At 42.2% G+C, this 17,380-nt stretch overlaps 1 protein-coding gene across 8 annotated transcripts in view; it reads left to right on the top strand.

Moving 5' to 3' along the window:
- The window catches only part of ZNF423 (zinc finger protein 423), a 280,821-nt gene extending 265,751 nt beyond the window's left edge, over window positions 1–15,070 (top strand). For all 8 annotated transcript variants that reach the window (XM_071567599.1, XM_071567593.1, XM_071567592.1 and 5 more), the window contains one exon: window positions 14,435–15,070. In XM_071567599.1, coding sequence (XP_071423700.1) covers window positions 14,435–14,464 — 30 coding nt within the window. In that variant the 3' untranslated portion in view covers window positions 14,465–15,070. The remainder of the gene's footprint in view (window positions 1–14,434) is intronic.
- The last annotated feature ends 2,310 nt before the right edge of the window (window positions 15,071–17,380 follow it).

Below are 17,380 nucleotides of genomic sequence, written 5' to 3'. Positions count from 1 at the left end.
CAAGGTTCTACTTGCCTTGAAGTACCGGAGACCAAATTTTGTAGGCTCTACACATAACTGTACAAATTGCTGGCTCAGTACATAGTGATGTGCAGGGAGCCAGCCTTGGACACTGGCAGGTTTTCCTTTGCACACAGATCTCTAAGTTCATCTCCCACTTTGGTGAGGGACACCACTTTTACTTGTGTGGGTCACTGAGGGTGATACGTTAATCCAGACCAAAGCTGGACTAGTTTACACATCTCACTGCAGAGATTTGTCTTCCATGTGACAGAAAGAGAAAAATCATATTATATGTTTTTATATTTGACATTGTTATCCACAAAAAAGTGTAATTTATAGAAGCACACAGAGAGAAGTCTGTATGCACAGATTAAAGGGTGCTCCCTTCCCCTAATTGTTAACTTTATTCAATTAAGACTTGTTAGTGTTTTGAAAGATGTGCTTTGAAGACCCTTCTGAATGTACAATTTGATATTCATAAGGATCCAGACATTCTATATGTAAATAAAAAAAAAGCAGGAATGTTTTACTTTCAGATACATTATTTCATTTCCATTCTCTTGGAAGCACAGCACATGGGCTGCGTTAAACATCCATCCTGACCAAAAGGAGGAAGCACAGGAGAAGAAATGAGAAATGGATTTTCTTTTGGAAGGACCAGATTGCACTCTCTGGTCTGGCAATAACAATTACTAATGACATTTAGAGAGAAATTAAGGATGAGAAATGCAAGTTGGCATTTCAGCAGTGCCAGTCAGTAACATTGCATCAGAGCTCACAGGAGAGATGAGAAAAAGTTTAGGGAGGGAAAATTAATTTTGTTATGTCAACAATTAACAAATACCTTTTCTTCATTCTTTACCACACTATCATAAATTATCACTGTGATAGTATTTAGCAGCTCCTCAGGTGAATGAAATAGCACTTTGAAATCCTTATTTCTGGAGTCAAAACACGCGTTTATGTCTTGCTTTGTTTTGTTGAACAATGATAGAAAATGATTTGGGCTGACCAGGGAGGGAGAACATGAGCTTTCGACTATATGGTACCAAGAAAATTCTGTGGCTGTGATTCTTATAACTGTGAGTCAATTAAGCTTGCCAGCACTTTTTCTGAGGTTGTTTTTTCCTGATTTACAAAGTTGGAAAGGCAAGGGTTGAACAATATACTCAGTACTATGTGGGAAAATTTTGGAGGAGCCAGATATAAAGTGCTGGAAACCTCAAACCCTTTATTCAAAAGTCCTTCACATATTCACAAGGTGAAGTCCTTGTCCCCATAGGAGAGTTTCCTGCTGCTCTGTGTCAAGGCACAGAGCGATGGGGCTGTAAGCTGTGGGTCTGTGAGCTTGGTCGTTGGCACAGCTGGAACTGTGGGAAAACTGTCCCCAGGGACAGCAATATCAGCTACCACTGATTTGCCTTACCCAGCTTGGTGGCACCTGCCTTTGTAAGCAGGGCATAGTCCTTAAAGTAGAAACAGAACACTAGTCTGATATGTAGGCAATTTTGGTTTTCCCTTTTGTTTTTTCTCTGAAAAACCTTGTCAGAAATTTTCTTCGCTGGTGGGAAGAGGTCTCTAATACAGCCCCTCTGATTTTCTTCTGCTGTGCTAACAGCTCTGGAACATAGTTTGGGGTATGAGCATAGATCAGCTTTGTTACCTCCTGTAAGTGTCGCTAGCATCCAAAGGAACTGACTGCATTTTTCAAAGGAAGAGGGATGCTGCACTGCAAAGGGCAGAGCATAAGCATTATTTAAGGAAAATAGTGGAGCTTGATTAGCCTCAGTTTTAAAGAGCTCATCGAGAGTGGTGTTCAGCATCTTTTTAAAAGTTCAGTCTCTTCATTTGCTTGCTGCTAGAGCAAAATGGGGGTGCTTGTCCAGACATAACAGTATATGCCTGAGTGTTTTCACAAGAAATGTCTAGATCATTAAATATAATGGGTCTCAGCTGCAGTTTTGATCACTGAAGCATGCACACAATTCATCACAGCAAATTAGGTACGTCTTTGTAACTTATCTTTCTGCAATTTGCTGGCACTTCCAGAAAGCTGAAACTTATATTGTATGTGCTGCAGAAGCCATTTCAGATAAAATATTCTGTGTTTATTGTTGGAGAACAAGGATTCCCTAATAACAAAAACATGGAGCAGTGTATGTTTCTGCTCCTGCATCTTGCAGAACCAGCAGTAGTACCAGCAGAGATCCCCAGCCACATTCATTATTTATATATTTCAGTGAATTTCTTGTCTGCAGTAAAAGAGATATAAGCTTCAACATCAGACTGTGCCAAATACTATCCTACAGCCCATTCAGAAACCTGAGGCAGCCGTTGTTCTCAATCATTGCACAGCCCATTTATCTGATTGGAGTTTTGTCCTCTCTGCCTTGCTGAAATGTTGCTTGTTCTTTAAAAGCTGAGTTTGACCTTTGGAAAGAAAAGGCATTTGCTATTTTAATTTTAGGGGTTTTTTTTAGCGAGAACCTGAACCTTCTTAAATGGAAATTGGCATTCAAAAGCAGCACAGTTATTGAAAAGCATTTACTTTATTACTAGAAGAGAACAGACGCTAGTAGACTCAAAAATTACATTTCAGTGAACTCATCAGTTTCAGTCACTAGTTAGTCTGGGAACAGATGGATGTATTTGTAATAGTTAACATGAATTTATACCTTGGATTTTTACATTTGCCTTAAGAGCACTGCTACCTTAGTTGCTGACTAGAAGAGTTTGAAGATGCATTTTATTTTTCTGAAAGAGGATATGGTTGTTTCTAATTGCAGAGATTTTTTATGTCATAGAAGGCACCACTGTTTTCAGAAATGTGAATGATATATAGCTTCTGTGTAAGGAAAATGTTGTAAAAGAATCCCCAGTACAGCTGCTGCTGAAAAAATAAACATCTTGGCCTAAACCTAGATAAACCCCCATGGACTGAGAAAATAATTTTCAATAACCAGATATTTCTAACTCTGTGTATGAAGGTACTAATCACAGTTGCCTGTATTTGCATCTAGGGCCTGCCACGTTCTAATTGTTTGTCCTCCCATCCCCTCCCCCAAATTTTAAGGCTCCTGGTTAACTGAGCAGTGCATTAAGCACTCCATCTCCAAAACAGAAAGAAATACTGCCCTAGCCTGTACCATGTGGCATCTTTAGGTTTCAGGGATTTCGTTTAAATCTGAAATTTATGTCCAGGAGAAATAAATTATTAGATTGTAAAAGCAGCTGGGGAGGGAGTAAATATAGTCTCTTTTGTCCTCTATATCATTTCCCCGGGAAGATAATAAATGTGTGGCAAGTGTCTTGTGTTTCCTCGGTCATACAAATGTTGTGTGTGTGTTGTATTTCAGACGTGAAGCCTAAACTCCAGACAGGAAATCCTGGAGTGATACTATACTGCTGTGGTGCTCGTAGAGTCCCCATCACTTTTATTGTTAGAAGGAATTTGAAAAATAATTTCATGAGGAAATGTGCAAGGCCTTGATTGTACCTATGATTTGCAAGAAAGAGATTTAGGGTGTAATCCTAGGCTTTATCTCCTTGGCCAGAGAAAGGCAGCGGGAGCAGCAGTTTCAGCCCTGGCTGCTGGAGCAGGCTAAGGACAGGAGTGCTGCTCTGTGACCCCATCCTGAGGGCCAGTTTTTCCAGGGGGATTTTAAAGAGCATAACAGAGACTCCTGCTAACTCCTTACTTGTTCTCATTCCTTTGTGAGGTCAGATACACGGAGCAAGCATGATTAGAGGCCACAAAAAAATGGGGCCTAAGAGCAAAAGGAGAAGAAATTTTTAGAAAGTCAATGGTTTGCTTGCCTTTCGGCACCTGGATGTGTGTATAGGGCTTTCCCTGCCTGCACCTCCATGCTCTTGTCAGGAAGGCTGTTGGTATTCTCAGTCTAGCCTACTCTCAGGGACCTGAAAACAGCCTTGGAACAACTTTGCTGCTTTCTGAAGTCGCTTCCAGATAAGTGTATTCAATCATGTACTAAAGTTTGTGTAATTGATACCCTGCTTTAGCATTGTATTTTGAGAGTAGTTTTATACCTCCCTTTGACCAGAAGAGAAAGGAAGAAAGATAAAATACTTTAGAATATAGCTTGTTTCCAGGTTGTCCCTGTTGTTCATAAGTGAAATGAAACGGGGATGGGAGTGTTTGGTGCAGGACTGGGTGCACAAATGCAGTGACCCAACCTGTGTAGTAACTGAGTGGATGGATTGCTAATGTTCTCTTTTTCTTCATGCTTCATGCTAATGGAATAACTTACAAGATACTGAACTGTTTATCCTCAAAGAGGTGATGAGGCTCGGTTGGAAAAATCTAGATGATGGAGGTAAGATGGTATGTGCTGATGGGATCAGCGCAGAGAAAGCTCGTGGCTCTGTGTAAGGTCAGCATGTGTTCAGCCTGGCTCTGTCACCCCAATGCTGCGTGAGCCTGACCAGATTTGGTAGCAGGAGTCCTGAGTTTATCACTGAGGTGTCTCACTGTGGAGTATCTCATATGTCTTCTTTGCCACGTTGTGGGTGGGTGCTACAGACACCCTGAGGCTCCCTCAGTGCAGAGCTCATCCACAGAACTGAATTGCCTTCAGTTTGTACCATGAAGGAATGGCCAAAGCAGTGCCCACACCACACCAGCCCTGGGGGAGCAGGCCTACCTGACCACCCAGCCTCCTCATTTATTTTTGCTACACAGTTAAACCTGAAAAAATTGCCATGGCTGTGTATGGCGTATCTGCCATCAGTGCGTTATATTATTGTGTCCTCAAAAGGAGCAGTGAGGTAGTTTAGAACATATTTACTTCTGAAAAATTTGTCCTCCTCCTCCTTTGGGGCTGACACATGCTCTTAGTCTTTGCATGAAATCACAATTGTTTAAAATGTGGCATCTTGCTGTTTAGAAAGCAGATTTTCCAGAGACCAGTGACACTGCTGTAATGGAGTAGCACTGGCAGAAAATCCCATTTTTCAACCCAGTTGTTTCACACAAGTGCAAGAGCAGTGTTGCCTTGCTGTTTTGTCTTGAGATGTCTTGGAGGAGATGGCTTGTGTTGGTGATATTTGTACCCCTCTTTTACTTAAAAGAACAAATCCTTCATGGCCCTTGCACACTCCTAGCTCCTCTGGGGTTAATTCCTCAAGGCAGTGGGCATCGGGCTGAGCACAATCCTGTCTGCAGATTTCTGCTCTGCTGGTGGCATCTGCACTAATGGGGCAGCATATAAAGCACTTCTGTAACTATGGCATTGCTATTTTATAGCAGAGCCACTTGCATTGGAGAATTTCCATTCCCCTTTTGAAATGAGAAACAGCAATAACAGCCGTTATGTCTGAGGCAACAGGTCACTGACCAGCCATTTTGTCAGCCTGAGCATTATGTGGGGGCCACCTGACAAGAATATTTATCTAAGAAAAATGTATCCATAACACAAGGCAATACAATTTGTTGGATCAGTATTCCATTAGAGGGAATTTTACTTTAGTTGCCTCATCTTAAGAGAATTAAGGGTGCAATGGCTGTAGTGTGCTGTGGCCTCACTGCAGGCAGGCACTGGTTGTGCCAGGTTTGACTGTACACCCTCACTTATTTGGTCCAAGGAACTTGATTCAGCTGCAGCTCCCATCATTCAGTGAAGGATGTGAGAAGTGAAGAATGTGGGATGTTCCCCTGTTAATGTTTGCATTAAACTTCACATTTAAGGCTGTTTTATACCTGGTCCTTAACACCAGGAATACCTAACTGGTACAGGGGAAAAAAAGCTACAAAAAGTAATCGGATGGTTGGTGTTCAGTGACCCTTACCATACCAGACAACAGCAGAGCAAGTTTTAGGTTCAGTTTTTAATTTCCTGGCTTTGTTTGGTTATATTCCCATAGAAACAGTCACTCAGTGAAGCTTTATGCGTTTTGATTGGTGACTGCTAAAGGTACTATGTAAAGCATTTCCCTTTTGCTCTAAGTATTTTTTGAGAAAAAGAATGTGAGAGGACACCATCCCAGTCCTGTAATAAAGACAAAATCAGGAAATCATTTAGTGTTTAGAGGAGTCCCAAATTGTTCCATAAGGATGATGCCAGTCCTCAAAGAAGGGCTTCTGCGATGTGATTTGCCTTAGATCAAGGAAAGATTAATAGGATAACCTTTAATTAGGCTTGTAAGAAATCAACAGGTCTTGTTTTTGAGAGGAATACCTAAGAAAGATTCCTGGAAAATGGTTTTCCTCTTGTAAATGATTTTGAAACTTTTCTTCCCTGAGTAGGACGCATGAGTAGATTAAAACAGATCAGCACTGGGGCAGGTATTCAGGTTTCTGGTATAGCACAGGCAAAGGAGTGTACCTGTGGACAGGAGATGCTTTTTCTGATTAGTGTGGCTTAGATTCAAGAATGGACTGGAAATGGGGTATTTGCATTCTCTAGGCCAGCTTTGGAGGGTTCCTTCGAAGCCAGGCAGAGGGTATTTGTGCTGCTGTGTGCTGGGTCTGTGACACATTGGTGGAGGTGTAGAGGTGGCTGCGACCCTGAGCATCTGTAGGACCAGCTTCCCAGAAAACCATGGACTGACTAAGCCCAGGTTAAAGCACCAAGTGTTGTTGGCAGAACAGTGTGCTGCGAGCCTGGAAGCCCTTTTCTGCTCTTAGGATCAGCAATGGCTCTGGGATCCAGTCAGGGAGAAATGGCGAGGCTGAGGGGAGAGTGAAGGAATTCTAAAAATGTTCTGGTTTCATGCCCTTCTGACAACAGTAATTAAATTTGTCCCTCTCCCTTTATATTTAGGAAGTGTAAGTTTTTTACCTCAGCTTATTTTGATCTTGTTCGTGGCATCCTGGAGACTACAAGTCACAAAGAAGCTGATAAATTTGCATTTCTGAGTGAAATTCTCAGGAGCGTGTGGTCCCTCAGGACAGGTATTATTAGCTCCATGGTTTCATTGGGTGCCTCAGTGAATCACGGTGTGTTTACGGCTAGTTTCTCTAACAGAAGACTCTGGTTATCTCTTAATAATGTATTCCTCCGTGGTTTTTATTTCCAAAGTGCTGTGGTAAGGAAATTTTCCCAAAGGCTTCAGTTTGCTTTTGTGCTTCAGCATTTTACCCAGTGTTTTTGGAAGAAGCACATAGACTTTTTGGTGAAGCATTTAATCAAATAGGAGAGGCTAAGCCAGGCGTAGGCTGCATTTGGAGTCACTTGTAATAAACTTGCCTTGGTTTATTCTGAGTTTTTAGAGAAGGATAGGAAGAGATGGCAGGTTCAGAAGACTGATGATACAGAATTATTAGTCTCAAGTGGAAAGGGGAAAGCATGTTAGGTGAGTTGTCAAAGTCTGATTAGGACTAAACAACCTGAATTAGGGGAGAAATTAAATTCATAAATCATTTAATAATTCTTAGCTGGTGTGAGAAAAGGCTTGGGCTAGGAAAAAAAAAACTCTAAGAAAGGTAATTGTAGAAAAGGGTAATTTTTCAAACCAGAATAACACAGAAATGCCAATCAAAATTCAGGACTACATTAAGATGAAGAGATGCTATGTAATACAGAGATAAAACTGTTGGAGTGTGTTGCTGGGTTGCTGCAGCCTGGCAGCACAGCCCCGGAGCAGAACAAAGGCTGGCAGCGGGTGGGGATGCCTCTGCCTCTGCCGGGGCTCCCCAGACCCACCCCTGGGCAGCTGCACTTCAGTGTAGGAACGTTCCGGCCATGGAAAAAGATTTATTTAAAAAAGTAGTCAGCATTTAGTTGGTCACTTGTGGGATGGTTTTTTTACCCTGTAAATATTTTACGAGTTCTGAACTTTCCTGTTGACTCCAGATGAGGTGCCAGGTCCTGGTCTCTGGAGGAGCCAGAAGGTTCCCGGGCATGCTGGGGCATCCCCCGGGTGAGGAGGCACTGAGGGAGGCTGCTCACCTTCCCCAGTGAGTACAGAAACCATGGCGGTGCCAGGGGCAGCTCTGTTCTGGCACAGACGACTATTTCTGTGTCCCATTACCATTTAAATCTGCATTTGGCCCCCGAGTAATAATGTGCAAGCATCAGAGTAACTCAGAAGCAGCTATTTCCATTGGAAACAAGCAACTTCTCATTTCAGGTGACACCAAACCTCCAGGCATATTTTCTTAGACACTCAAAATGATTTTTTTTCCTTTCTCGTTCAATAACTTGTAAAAGACAGCTTTCTACTTGCATTTGTTGAAGTGCCATCTCAAAGTGTGCTGACACAGGGACTGACTGACGCATGGCAAGTTATCAGATGCTCAGAGATGAAGGAAGCACTAACACAGGCAGCCCTTGCCTTTCACAAAGGATGTGCCACCTTTCGTTTGCCTCTACCTCCATTTCAAGCGATTCTTCACAAAAAGAAGGGCCATGTGAACCTGTCTTGCCTGACAATTTTTTTTTTTACTGCATACCATGATAACTTGGAGTTCACTAGTTACAAACATTTTATGTAGTGGGTAAAATACCAGGGGAAGGGAAAGGAGTAATACTGTGCTGCCTGAAAAACTATGATCTAAACATATAAATGTCACTGGGTAAGAGTTACCTGAAACAACTGGAAGGGCAATTAACACCTGGTTTTATGGGAAACATTGGTTACCACTATCAGTTTTAATGAAGTGTATTAACTAAATTGTGTTCTGAGTATTCATTCAACCCTGTTTATGGCACACTCTTGAGTACATTTACTGTTTGTCAGAAGTGCAAACTAGTGAACATATGAGGCTTTAAGACAGGCCATCTGTTAGTCTTAGACCCTTGGATAATTGTCAAACAGTGCTAAAAATAAGCACATAGAAACTACAAGGGGGTGCAAAGGTGCTTTTTCTTTAGTCTGATAGCAAAGGGAAAGTAGCAAGGAAATTAAAAATAAAAATAAATAGTTTTATCCTGTAAAGCAAGCTTTCTCTCCTTTTCACTCTTTCTTTTCCCATCCTTCTCCCTCTTCTGCCTTTTTTTTTTTAATTTAGCTTTGTTCCACTTGCTCTTCTGGGTCATGGCATCCCTTGAATGCCTCTCCAGTTTAGGATTAAAGCACCACCAATTTAAGGCTCACAGCTTTCTGTAGAGAGCATAATCTCCAGTGGCTAAAGCAAGGGTCGCCTTGTGTCCTCTGCCTAAAGTAATCCCCTTATAAAGTCAAGGCATAAAGATTTTCATCTTTATGGATTGCTGTTAGAGTAAATAGCACCTGTGGACATACGTGTGTGTGCTTATGGATATATAATGAGGAATAACAGCTGAGAGATTTTTGGACCAGTTTGAATTCAAAAGATGCAAAACATTAAAAAAAGAGAGCTGCAGATGGTATTTCGTAAATATTTAGACACTCTTAATTCTGTTTGTAGCAATTTGGAGGTTTTGTTTTGTCCTTTTTTTTATGTGTTCAAATGTGAGACTTGAACCTTTGCTTCAAGTCAACGCCTGCACCTGAGGTTTAGTTTTTGTCTGGCAAGCAGTGCATGTTGGCAGTCAGTGGAGGGATTGTTTTGCCTGTTCCCCCCAGCCCTGCTCTGTAAGGGGCAAAGAAGAGAGAATGGGGAGGAGGGGGCACAGCCCCAAGGGGTCCCCAGCCAAGACCGCAGTCTGTGGGCTTGGAGTCAGACAGTGGCTGAAGCAGGGGTAGAAACCTGGACAGGAAGGTGGGGAGAGGCAGGGAGAGAAACTACTTAGTCTCTCACCTGGGCCTGGAGGACTCCCCATGCTTTGGGAAAAGCACTGGGATTAATAGGTCACCCAATGGCTAATGACCAGTTAATTTTCATGTTGGCTGTTTGTCACATAAATCTATTATCTCCATAGTTCTTGTTGAAATGTTTTAAGAAATAGTTTCTGTTCATTTTAATGGGATTTGCAAGGAGGGGGTGGGGAGGCTGAGGCTTTATGGCCTTTCATCAGAGTCCCAGTGTCCATGGAACACTGCAAAAAGCTTAGGAATTTCACCTAAGGGTGGTGGGCATCACCAGCCTTGTTGGGCCATTTCTTAACCTGTGTATAACATATGGTCTTTTAGGTGTATATGCTCATGCACATAGACAATGTACTTGTAAACGGCTGGTACAAAATATCTAAATCTGTAACAGATGCACAATGGCACTATAGACTGGATGTGTTATAGCCCCAAACCATTATCACACCCCTCACAGTTGCATTTTATTTTTTTCACCTGCTCCTGTGTAGTACACCTGTGACTTGTTGGCAGTGAGCATCGTTGCAGTGTGGGAGACTCCCAGCTTGACTGCCTGGCTTGGAGCTTTGCTCCATCATGTGCTGCTTTTTTGTGTGTGTTTTTTCTCTCCATCTTTATATAGCTTGTAAGAGTTCTTTGAACTGCTGTAAGTGATCATCTTTCAAGCCTGATGCTTTCCTTCTTGACACAGTGCTCTGAAAATGGAGATTGCCATGCCAATGTTTTCATAATCATGCATGTAGAAAAACAAAGAAATACTCATTGTGGATGTCCTGCACAAATGGCTTGATTCACATCCAGAGGGCAGGCAGGGGGTGTCCCCAGGGAAGACCTGGAGAGCAATCAGTATCTACACAGACCATAATCAACCATTCTTTGAAATCTTTTTATTTCCTGCAAAAGCCATCACCCTGTTTCTTGGTCACAGACTCTTCCGTAAATGGTTCATTTGGGGATTGTGCAGCCAGTAGAAAATTCCACTTAAACACTGTGACAGCCCAAGGCTTGAGCTAGTTGCATTTTCCCCACTGACGTAGCTAACGGAATTGCTATCCATTTTGCATGATTATTAAGAGAAGAAAAGAAGAGATTTTCCAACCTTGTCCTGTAAATAAGCTGTGACTTACTTGATCTTGACAGGTGACTTAGTGCTGCTGTAGAGTTTTCCAGCTGCAATAATGTCTCAGAATGATGTATTCAGTGGGGTATCAGCTGTGAGCTGTGCGTAAACCAGGGGGTCTAACAGGAGCTGGGAAGAACCATTTTTACTACTCAGCTTCCAAATTATGTCCTGCCTTCTGCCAGCCCCCATCCAACTACATGTATGGATGACCTTGTGAGCTGGTGGGCATGTGCAAACACACACATGAACATGCCTGGAGAGCCTTCCTTTTTGTGGCTGCTCTGTTTTCCTCTGGATATCACCATTAAGGGTTTTTGGTTTTAACTATAACTTATGGAGTTCAAAAATCACGCCTGAGCTCTTTCCTGCCAGCCTGCCCTTCTGCTGGAAAGGTGGATGAAGTTTCCTTAGGCTACTTGGGTAGAAGCATTCCTGTAGTATCACATGTTTCAAAATGCTCACTCCCTTCTGGCCTTAACATTTTCCTTTTGCCATCTGGAACAGCCTAGTGTAGCATTAGGGTCAAAGCTGGTTTTGCTAAGGCACAGGGCATTCTCAATGCCAGGTTTTATGTGTTTTTCAACTGCTCCAAAAGTCTGGTCAGACAGGGAAATTTTCTATGTCCATGGGCATACACAGAAGTGCCTAATAAAGGTATTTGGAAAAGCCTGGGTCAAATATGCTAAACACACATGTGAGAGAAGATACATAAGCCCTGAATGCCTCAGATGCTTTCTGACATCTGCGGAGCACAATTCCAATAAGCTGCAGACACATGAGGCGTAAGGAGTTGACTCAAGAAGGTAAGACATAACAATTGCTGGTGATAGGAGACTGGTTGCCAGACTTTTTTTGGAAAGCATATTTGTATGGTCTCAAATACATTTTAGTAGGTGAGAAACCTGTACTGGTTGCAGAGTATACAGATAGGCTTTCATGGGATTTTGGAACACACACAGTGGTGGTTATGCAGCCTTCACTTTGTGTTCACCAGCACCCAGCTGTGCAGGACTTAGCATTTGTGCATATGGTTTGTGCAGGATCTGCTCAGAAAGGCAGTGGAAGGATGTGGTGCACACAGGCTCTCCTGTCCATAGGCATTACAGACTTGCTTGTGGAGTCCTGTATAAAATGTGGCTCTATCTATTAACTGCCTGGTCTAGGGACTAGCCAGCATATTGATTGTCAGTAATGCATGCATAGGGAATAAATGATACATTCCCTAGATACTAAGACAAAATCAAGATTTCCATATGAAAAATGTATTTTTTTTACCTGACCCGGCTCTGAATGGTTGCAGCATTGAGTATAATTTGTTTGTTTCTTTGACAAACTCTGTTTACAAACCCAGTACATGCCTTGTATTAGGAGTTTTCAGAACATGTTATTAGCTGATGCTTTAGGAGGGAGGGCTTACCAAGAAAGCTTCATTATCAGATTTAGAGCCACATACCATTCCTTTATTGACCTGCCTGTTATAATCAATGCAGCAGCCACACAAGTTTGAAATCGTGTTCCTTGACTGTAGACTGTGTGTCGTGCATCCAGTGCTGATTGTGCATTATCTTTTAAATGACACTGCCTAACTAAGTATGGATTTGTCTACTACGAATAGCCCTTCCTTCAAATGGAAGATGGTAAACCTTTCAGGTTTTTTATTGATATTCAGGATGACCTAAAAATAGAACTGTCATGAAGTGCACAAGGAATGGCCATTGTTAAAATGCCAAGGAGTGTGTCTGAGCACAGAGGCCTGTGTATTCCTTCACATTTTCATGCTTCCACAGTTAGATTTAGTGGGCAAGCTTCTTGTCAGTGCTGCCATTGTGTGTGCAGGGCTCCATCCATCCTCTTCCATAAAGTCATTGTTAGACTTGAAAATAACATCCAGCGCTGCAAAGGTCATCCCTTCTTCAGGCCAGGAAAATTTCTATGTATATCAAAATAAAAAGCCACTGGATTTTATGTTTGGTGGTGTTAAATTGTCTAAAAGCAAAGCTGTTTCAGCTGTCAATTCACATGCCGTAATTTGACTTCTGATTTGTGGTTCTGAAATATTTATCATCACAGGCTGAGGTGTGCTCAGAGGGCCAGCGTTATGCTAAACAAGTAGTTACTTTGTGATGTCACCGGTTGATGGTATTTCAAGTCTCAAGGGCTCCATCCGTGTGTGCAGCAGCTGTGGCTCCTCCGCCACCCCAGTGACCTGCCAGGACCACGCAGGCTGCCCGCGCAGCCCAATTCCCGCCCCAGCACCGCAGAGAACTTTGGCCATGATTTAGGAACTCAGCAGCACTTCTGACATCTGGTGGTCACTTTTTGGGAGTGCACAGTCCATAAATGCTTCTGCCTACAAACAGGGTCACGGCCACCAGACGCCCATTAGCTCTTTGCACAGGCATTTCCATCAGGGAGGTGTCACGTCTAGACAAAGCGGAGGATCTCTCTTTTTTCTTGATCTTGATGCAGGCAATTGAGAAGCATGGATAGTGTAGAAGGACCAGATGACTTATTAAAAGTTAAAATATCTCACTTTATTTTAAACCTTAATCACTGTAAATAAATAATTAGATTCAAAATTAATTTTGTGTTTAAAAACTTATTCTTCAAGCTGGTGGACTTGCCCAGCTCTGTTATTAGGCAGGTGGAGACCATGAAAATTGCCTAGGGTTGGAATAACGCAAATGAATTTTTATATTTGGGGATACTGGGGACCGAGCTGAAGAAAAGCTCACCATGAAGCTCTTCTCCAGTTGCTCAAATAATTGGATAATCCTACAAATAAAGCTGAGCTTATGTGTAGGACTGGGGTTTTGACAGAACACAAAATGTAGGTGAATTAGTGCTGCTCTAAAAATGTGCTTCCAAGGTTGGATCCACGATTTATTGGCTCCTACACAAAATGGCAAGACAGGTCAGCATCTTCTGAGGTGAGATACTGTGATGACATGAGGCTATTACAAATCTACCAGAAGGAAAAAAGGGAACAAAAGAGACTCTAAACTGCTGAAAGAAATGTGTAGAGCAAAGTCTATTATTTAAAGAGATTTAACTTCTGGGTTACATGTCCAGCCTTTTTTCTGCTGGGAATATTACCCTGGTGCCTGAGCGGGCGGTTCAGCTGTTACTGCCGAAGTATTTCTTGGACTGAGAAGTGTGTGTCACAATCTGGTGTCTCTTGCTGCCAGTACTTGCACCCGGTACTAGTGAGAATAAAAGAGTAAAATATGGCAAGGGTTCTCCCCGTGATTCAGATTTTTATTTTTTTTAATAGTTACAGTTAAGGGAATCCCTAAAGGCAGATTTTTGCCCATGAAGTGTTACCACTTTCTTTATATGTATGGAAAGGGGGGGCGGGGGGGAGCAGCCTTCATTGCTGTACTTGGCTTGTAGCATTTTTTCTCTAAGTTCATGCCAGCATTAACAGATCTGTCAGAACAAAGCAAATGTGTCATATTGGCAGCTGTTACTTATGAGTACTTTTTCTTTATTGCATTTTGTTTTGTAATAATTGAGAAGCTTTTATGTTGAGCTCTGCATAAATGGTACTGAGTGGGAGGGTATGGGCATGCTTTCTATTATTCTGCCCCTCATGCATGTCTCCTTTTTTCGTCTTTCCAGAACCACACATTGAGCCAGCACGCACAGTGAGCCACTGGCACTACAGGACACCTCTCTGCAGAAGACTTGACGGTGGCACAGTGGGGAGGACCATTTGAACATTACATCCAATCAAAGTGTCATTTGCAACCCAGATGTAAAACTCTAATGATTTGGCCATGAGGCGCTGCTATTATAAGCAGCTGGAAATGAATATTAATAGAAGAGATTAAAAGTATTCCATGCTCAGTATTTTTTATTGTCCTGCTTCAGCTAGTGTACTTTAGAGCTTCTGCTTCTGACTGAATTTATAGTGTTAGATAAATCTGCTTTGATGCTGTTGCCCTTTGTTGCTTCTTGTATTATATTGATAGTTAAAGATTAGGTGTGATTTTTTTATTTTTCGTTAACTGCTTTTTAATTGCAATTTTAGGTAACTGTGCATTGTGATGTGATTGCTTGGCTATTGTCTGAATATTTCTTTTTAATTTTTTAATTAAAGACTAATGCTTTGATTGGATTTGCCAGTTCACCGGACAGTGATTAAAACTATGTAATGAATATAATCGGTTTCAGTGCAACTGGATGGTCTGCTTTATAAATGTGACTTAATCTGATTGCAATAACTAGTACAGTTCAATAAAGGGAATACATGAGCTTAGTGTCAGAGGTTGTCTGTCTGTCAGTGCCCACTGCATCGCTGCTGCTGGCTGGGGATCCACAGGGATCACACCTGATGGTGGAGAGCATTCTGCAGCCCAGGAGGAAGACTGGAAGAAAGCAAAAGCCATGTTCCTGTGTCTGGCATTGTGTTCGTTTCTGGATGCACCTCCCAGGCTCCACAGTAGGTTGAGGTGAGGTAAGGACATCTACTATAAAAGGGTATTTCTAGCTTATATTATTCTTCATTTTTACTCAAGTCAACAAGAAGGAGGGGACCTGACCTATAGCTGCCTTGTCCCTCTCTCTGTGCTTCTTTGTTCCAATACAAAAAAAAAAAAAGGTGGAATTTGGATGGTATGCAAACCATGGTGGGAGACTGCCTATTCCAACCATGTGGACTTCTAGGCCCCCAGGTATTGTAGCTCTGTGTAACTGTCATACTTCTGGCACTGGAAACTGCCACCAGGGAGCCTAACAGAGCCAATTACCAGGCTCTCTTTTACTCTTTTTAAACTCATCATATGGTAATGAGGTAACTTATATCTCCAGTTGGAGAAACAATCATTTTAAGGACCATGGACACCTCTGGAAAGTTTGAGAGATGCAGTTCTCATGGTGTCTCCTGCTTCAATGAATCATAATCATCATGAAAGATGTTCAGCAGTTGTGACAGCTGAAATGATGTGGTTACCCATTCCCACGATGTACAAGGCTTCGCAAGACTGAGGCATAGGAACATGCACAGTCAGAGCCTTTCAAAATCGCAGCACTGAACTAGAGCACAACTGGTTGTCATTGTGCCATGTCTGGGCTTGGAGCATGTAAGTGATATTTTGTAGGAAAAATGTTTTTGAGGATGTGTAGTCAATGCCCAAATCAGCTCATATGGTGAGATTATTAATGAGTGCAAGGGCACATCTTACTGGCACTGCAGACAATGTTTGCAACATTTAGATCACTGGTGATGTTGTTAGTCATGTTGCACACATGTGGTTCCTTCAGGACAGTGGGACATACCACATGTGAGGGAAGGCTACTGCGCATTATCAAAGTAGGGTCATCCTTACTGGTGCAGGAAGCACCAGAGAAGCCCTAGCTTGAGAAAAGTTACAACTTGTTCAAAAAACCTGAAGTATTGTCCCATTTGGGACAAATGATAGATGTTTTTTATTCTGCTGAAATAGCATTGCATGAATGGTCAGAAAGGGTTCAGGCTCATAGTTTTGAGTTGTGATAAATTTATGAACCCTACCATAACAAAACTAGGAATGACTTTTTTAATTCCAAAGGGGGCAGTTCTGTTTGCATCTAGATAATTCTTAGCTCACTGTTTCTGTAACAAAATCATTGTACTAAAATGATCCATTTCTAGAAAAAGAGTGAACTTTCTACTTGATTATTTCTCCATAAGCTATGGCACAGATGTTTACAGGCTGAAAAATTAGTTAATGAAATCACCAAATCATTATTTCTGTTCTTAATGTATGCATGCTCCTAACTCAATTGTACAATTTTAAGATGGGAAATGTAAAGGTGTTTTGCAGTACAGGCTTGTAGACATGCCCTTGCAAGAAAAGCTGGGAATGTACATCAGCTGCTGTGATAATAGCTCCTGTGCCATCTTCTCCAAGCTAAAAGAAGGGTAACAGGTTCTCACAATGGAGATACTGAAAAGGGAGGCTCTTTGCCTGACACTGGGTTCAAAATGATGCTTGATCCTTTCTGGCCAAGTCTTCAGAAACGAAAGAGATGTAGGTTTTTATCTTCAGGAAAAGGTTCTGTGTTGGGAATCCCAAGAGTTGGACTTATGTTTCCATGCAACTCTTATAGCTGCCTTAGTGATGTACTGAAGCACATGCCTTTGTCTCATCATCTCCCTACAGACTAGTTAAACTAGGTGCATAGTCACTGAACTGAGATGGGGAACTCCCCACATGGGGATCCTGTTTTGAGCTGCATAATTTCCCCTCCTATACTGGAAACATGGACAGGGGGCCGGGGTGCTGGGGTCCACACTCAGCCTGGCAATGCCAAGCAGGCTGCTAAGCTGCATTTTTTATCTGCCCTGAACCCTGACCAGACCATGGGCAAGGGTGGAAGAAAGGAATAGTTTGGTTTTCTGCCCAACCTTTAAAAGGTAAGGGACCCCAAAGCACGAGAGTGAGGGCTGTGGTCCTGCTCCATCTTCATCCCTTCTGGCATATGAGATTCACTCATGATCAGCGCAAGTCAGGCAAGAGAGATGGGCTGGACTGTGCCCCCAGGGCTGGGAAAAACTGGAGCAGTGGTCCTCCTCTATTCTGG

Source organism: Pithys albifrons, chromosome 12, assembly GCF_047495875.1.
Source record: "Pithys albifrons albifrons isolate INPA30051 chromosome 12, PitAlb_v1, whole genome shotgun sequence".
NCBI classification, from domain to species: Eukaryota; Metazoa; Chordata; class Aves; order Passeriformes; family Thamnophilidae; genus Pithys; species Pithys albifrons.
The sequence above is the reverse complement of the archived record's forward strand: the minus strand, read 5'-3'. Positions and strand labels throughout refer to the sequence as shown.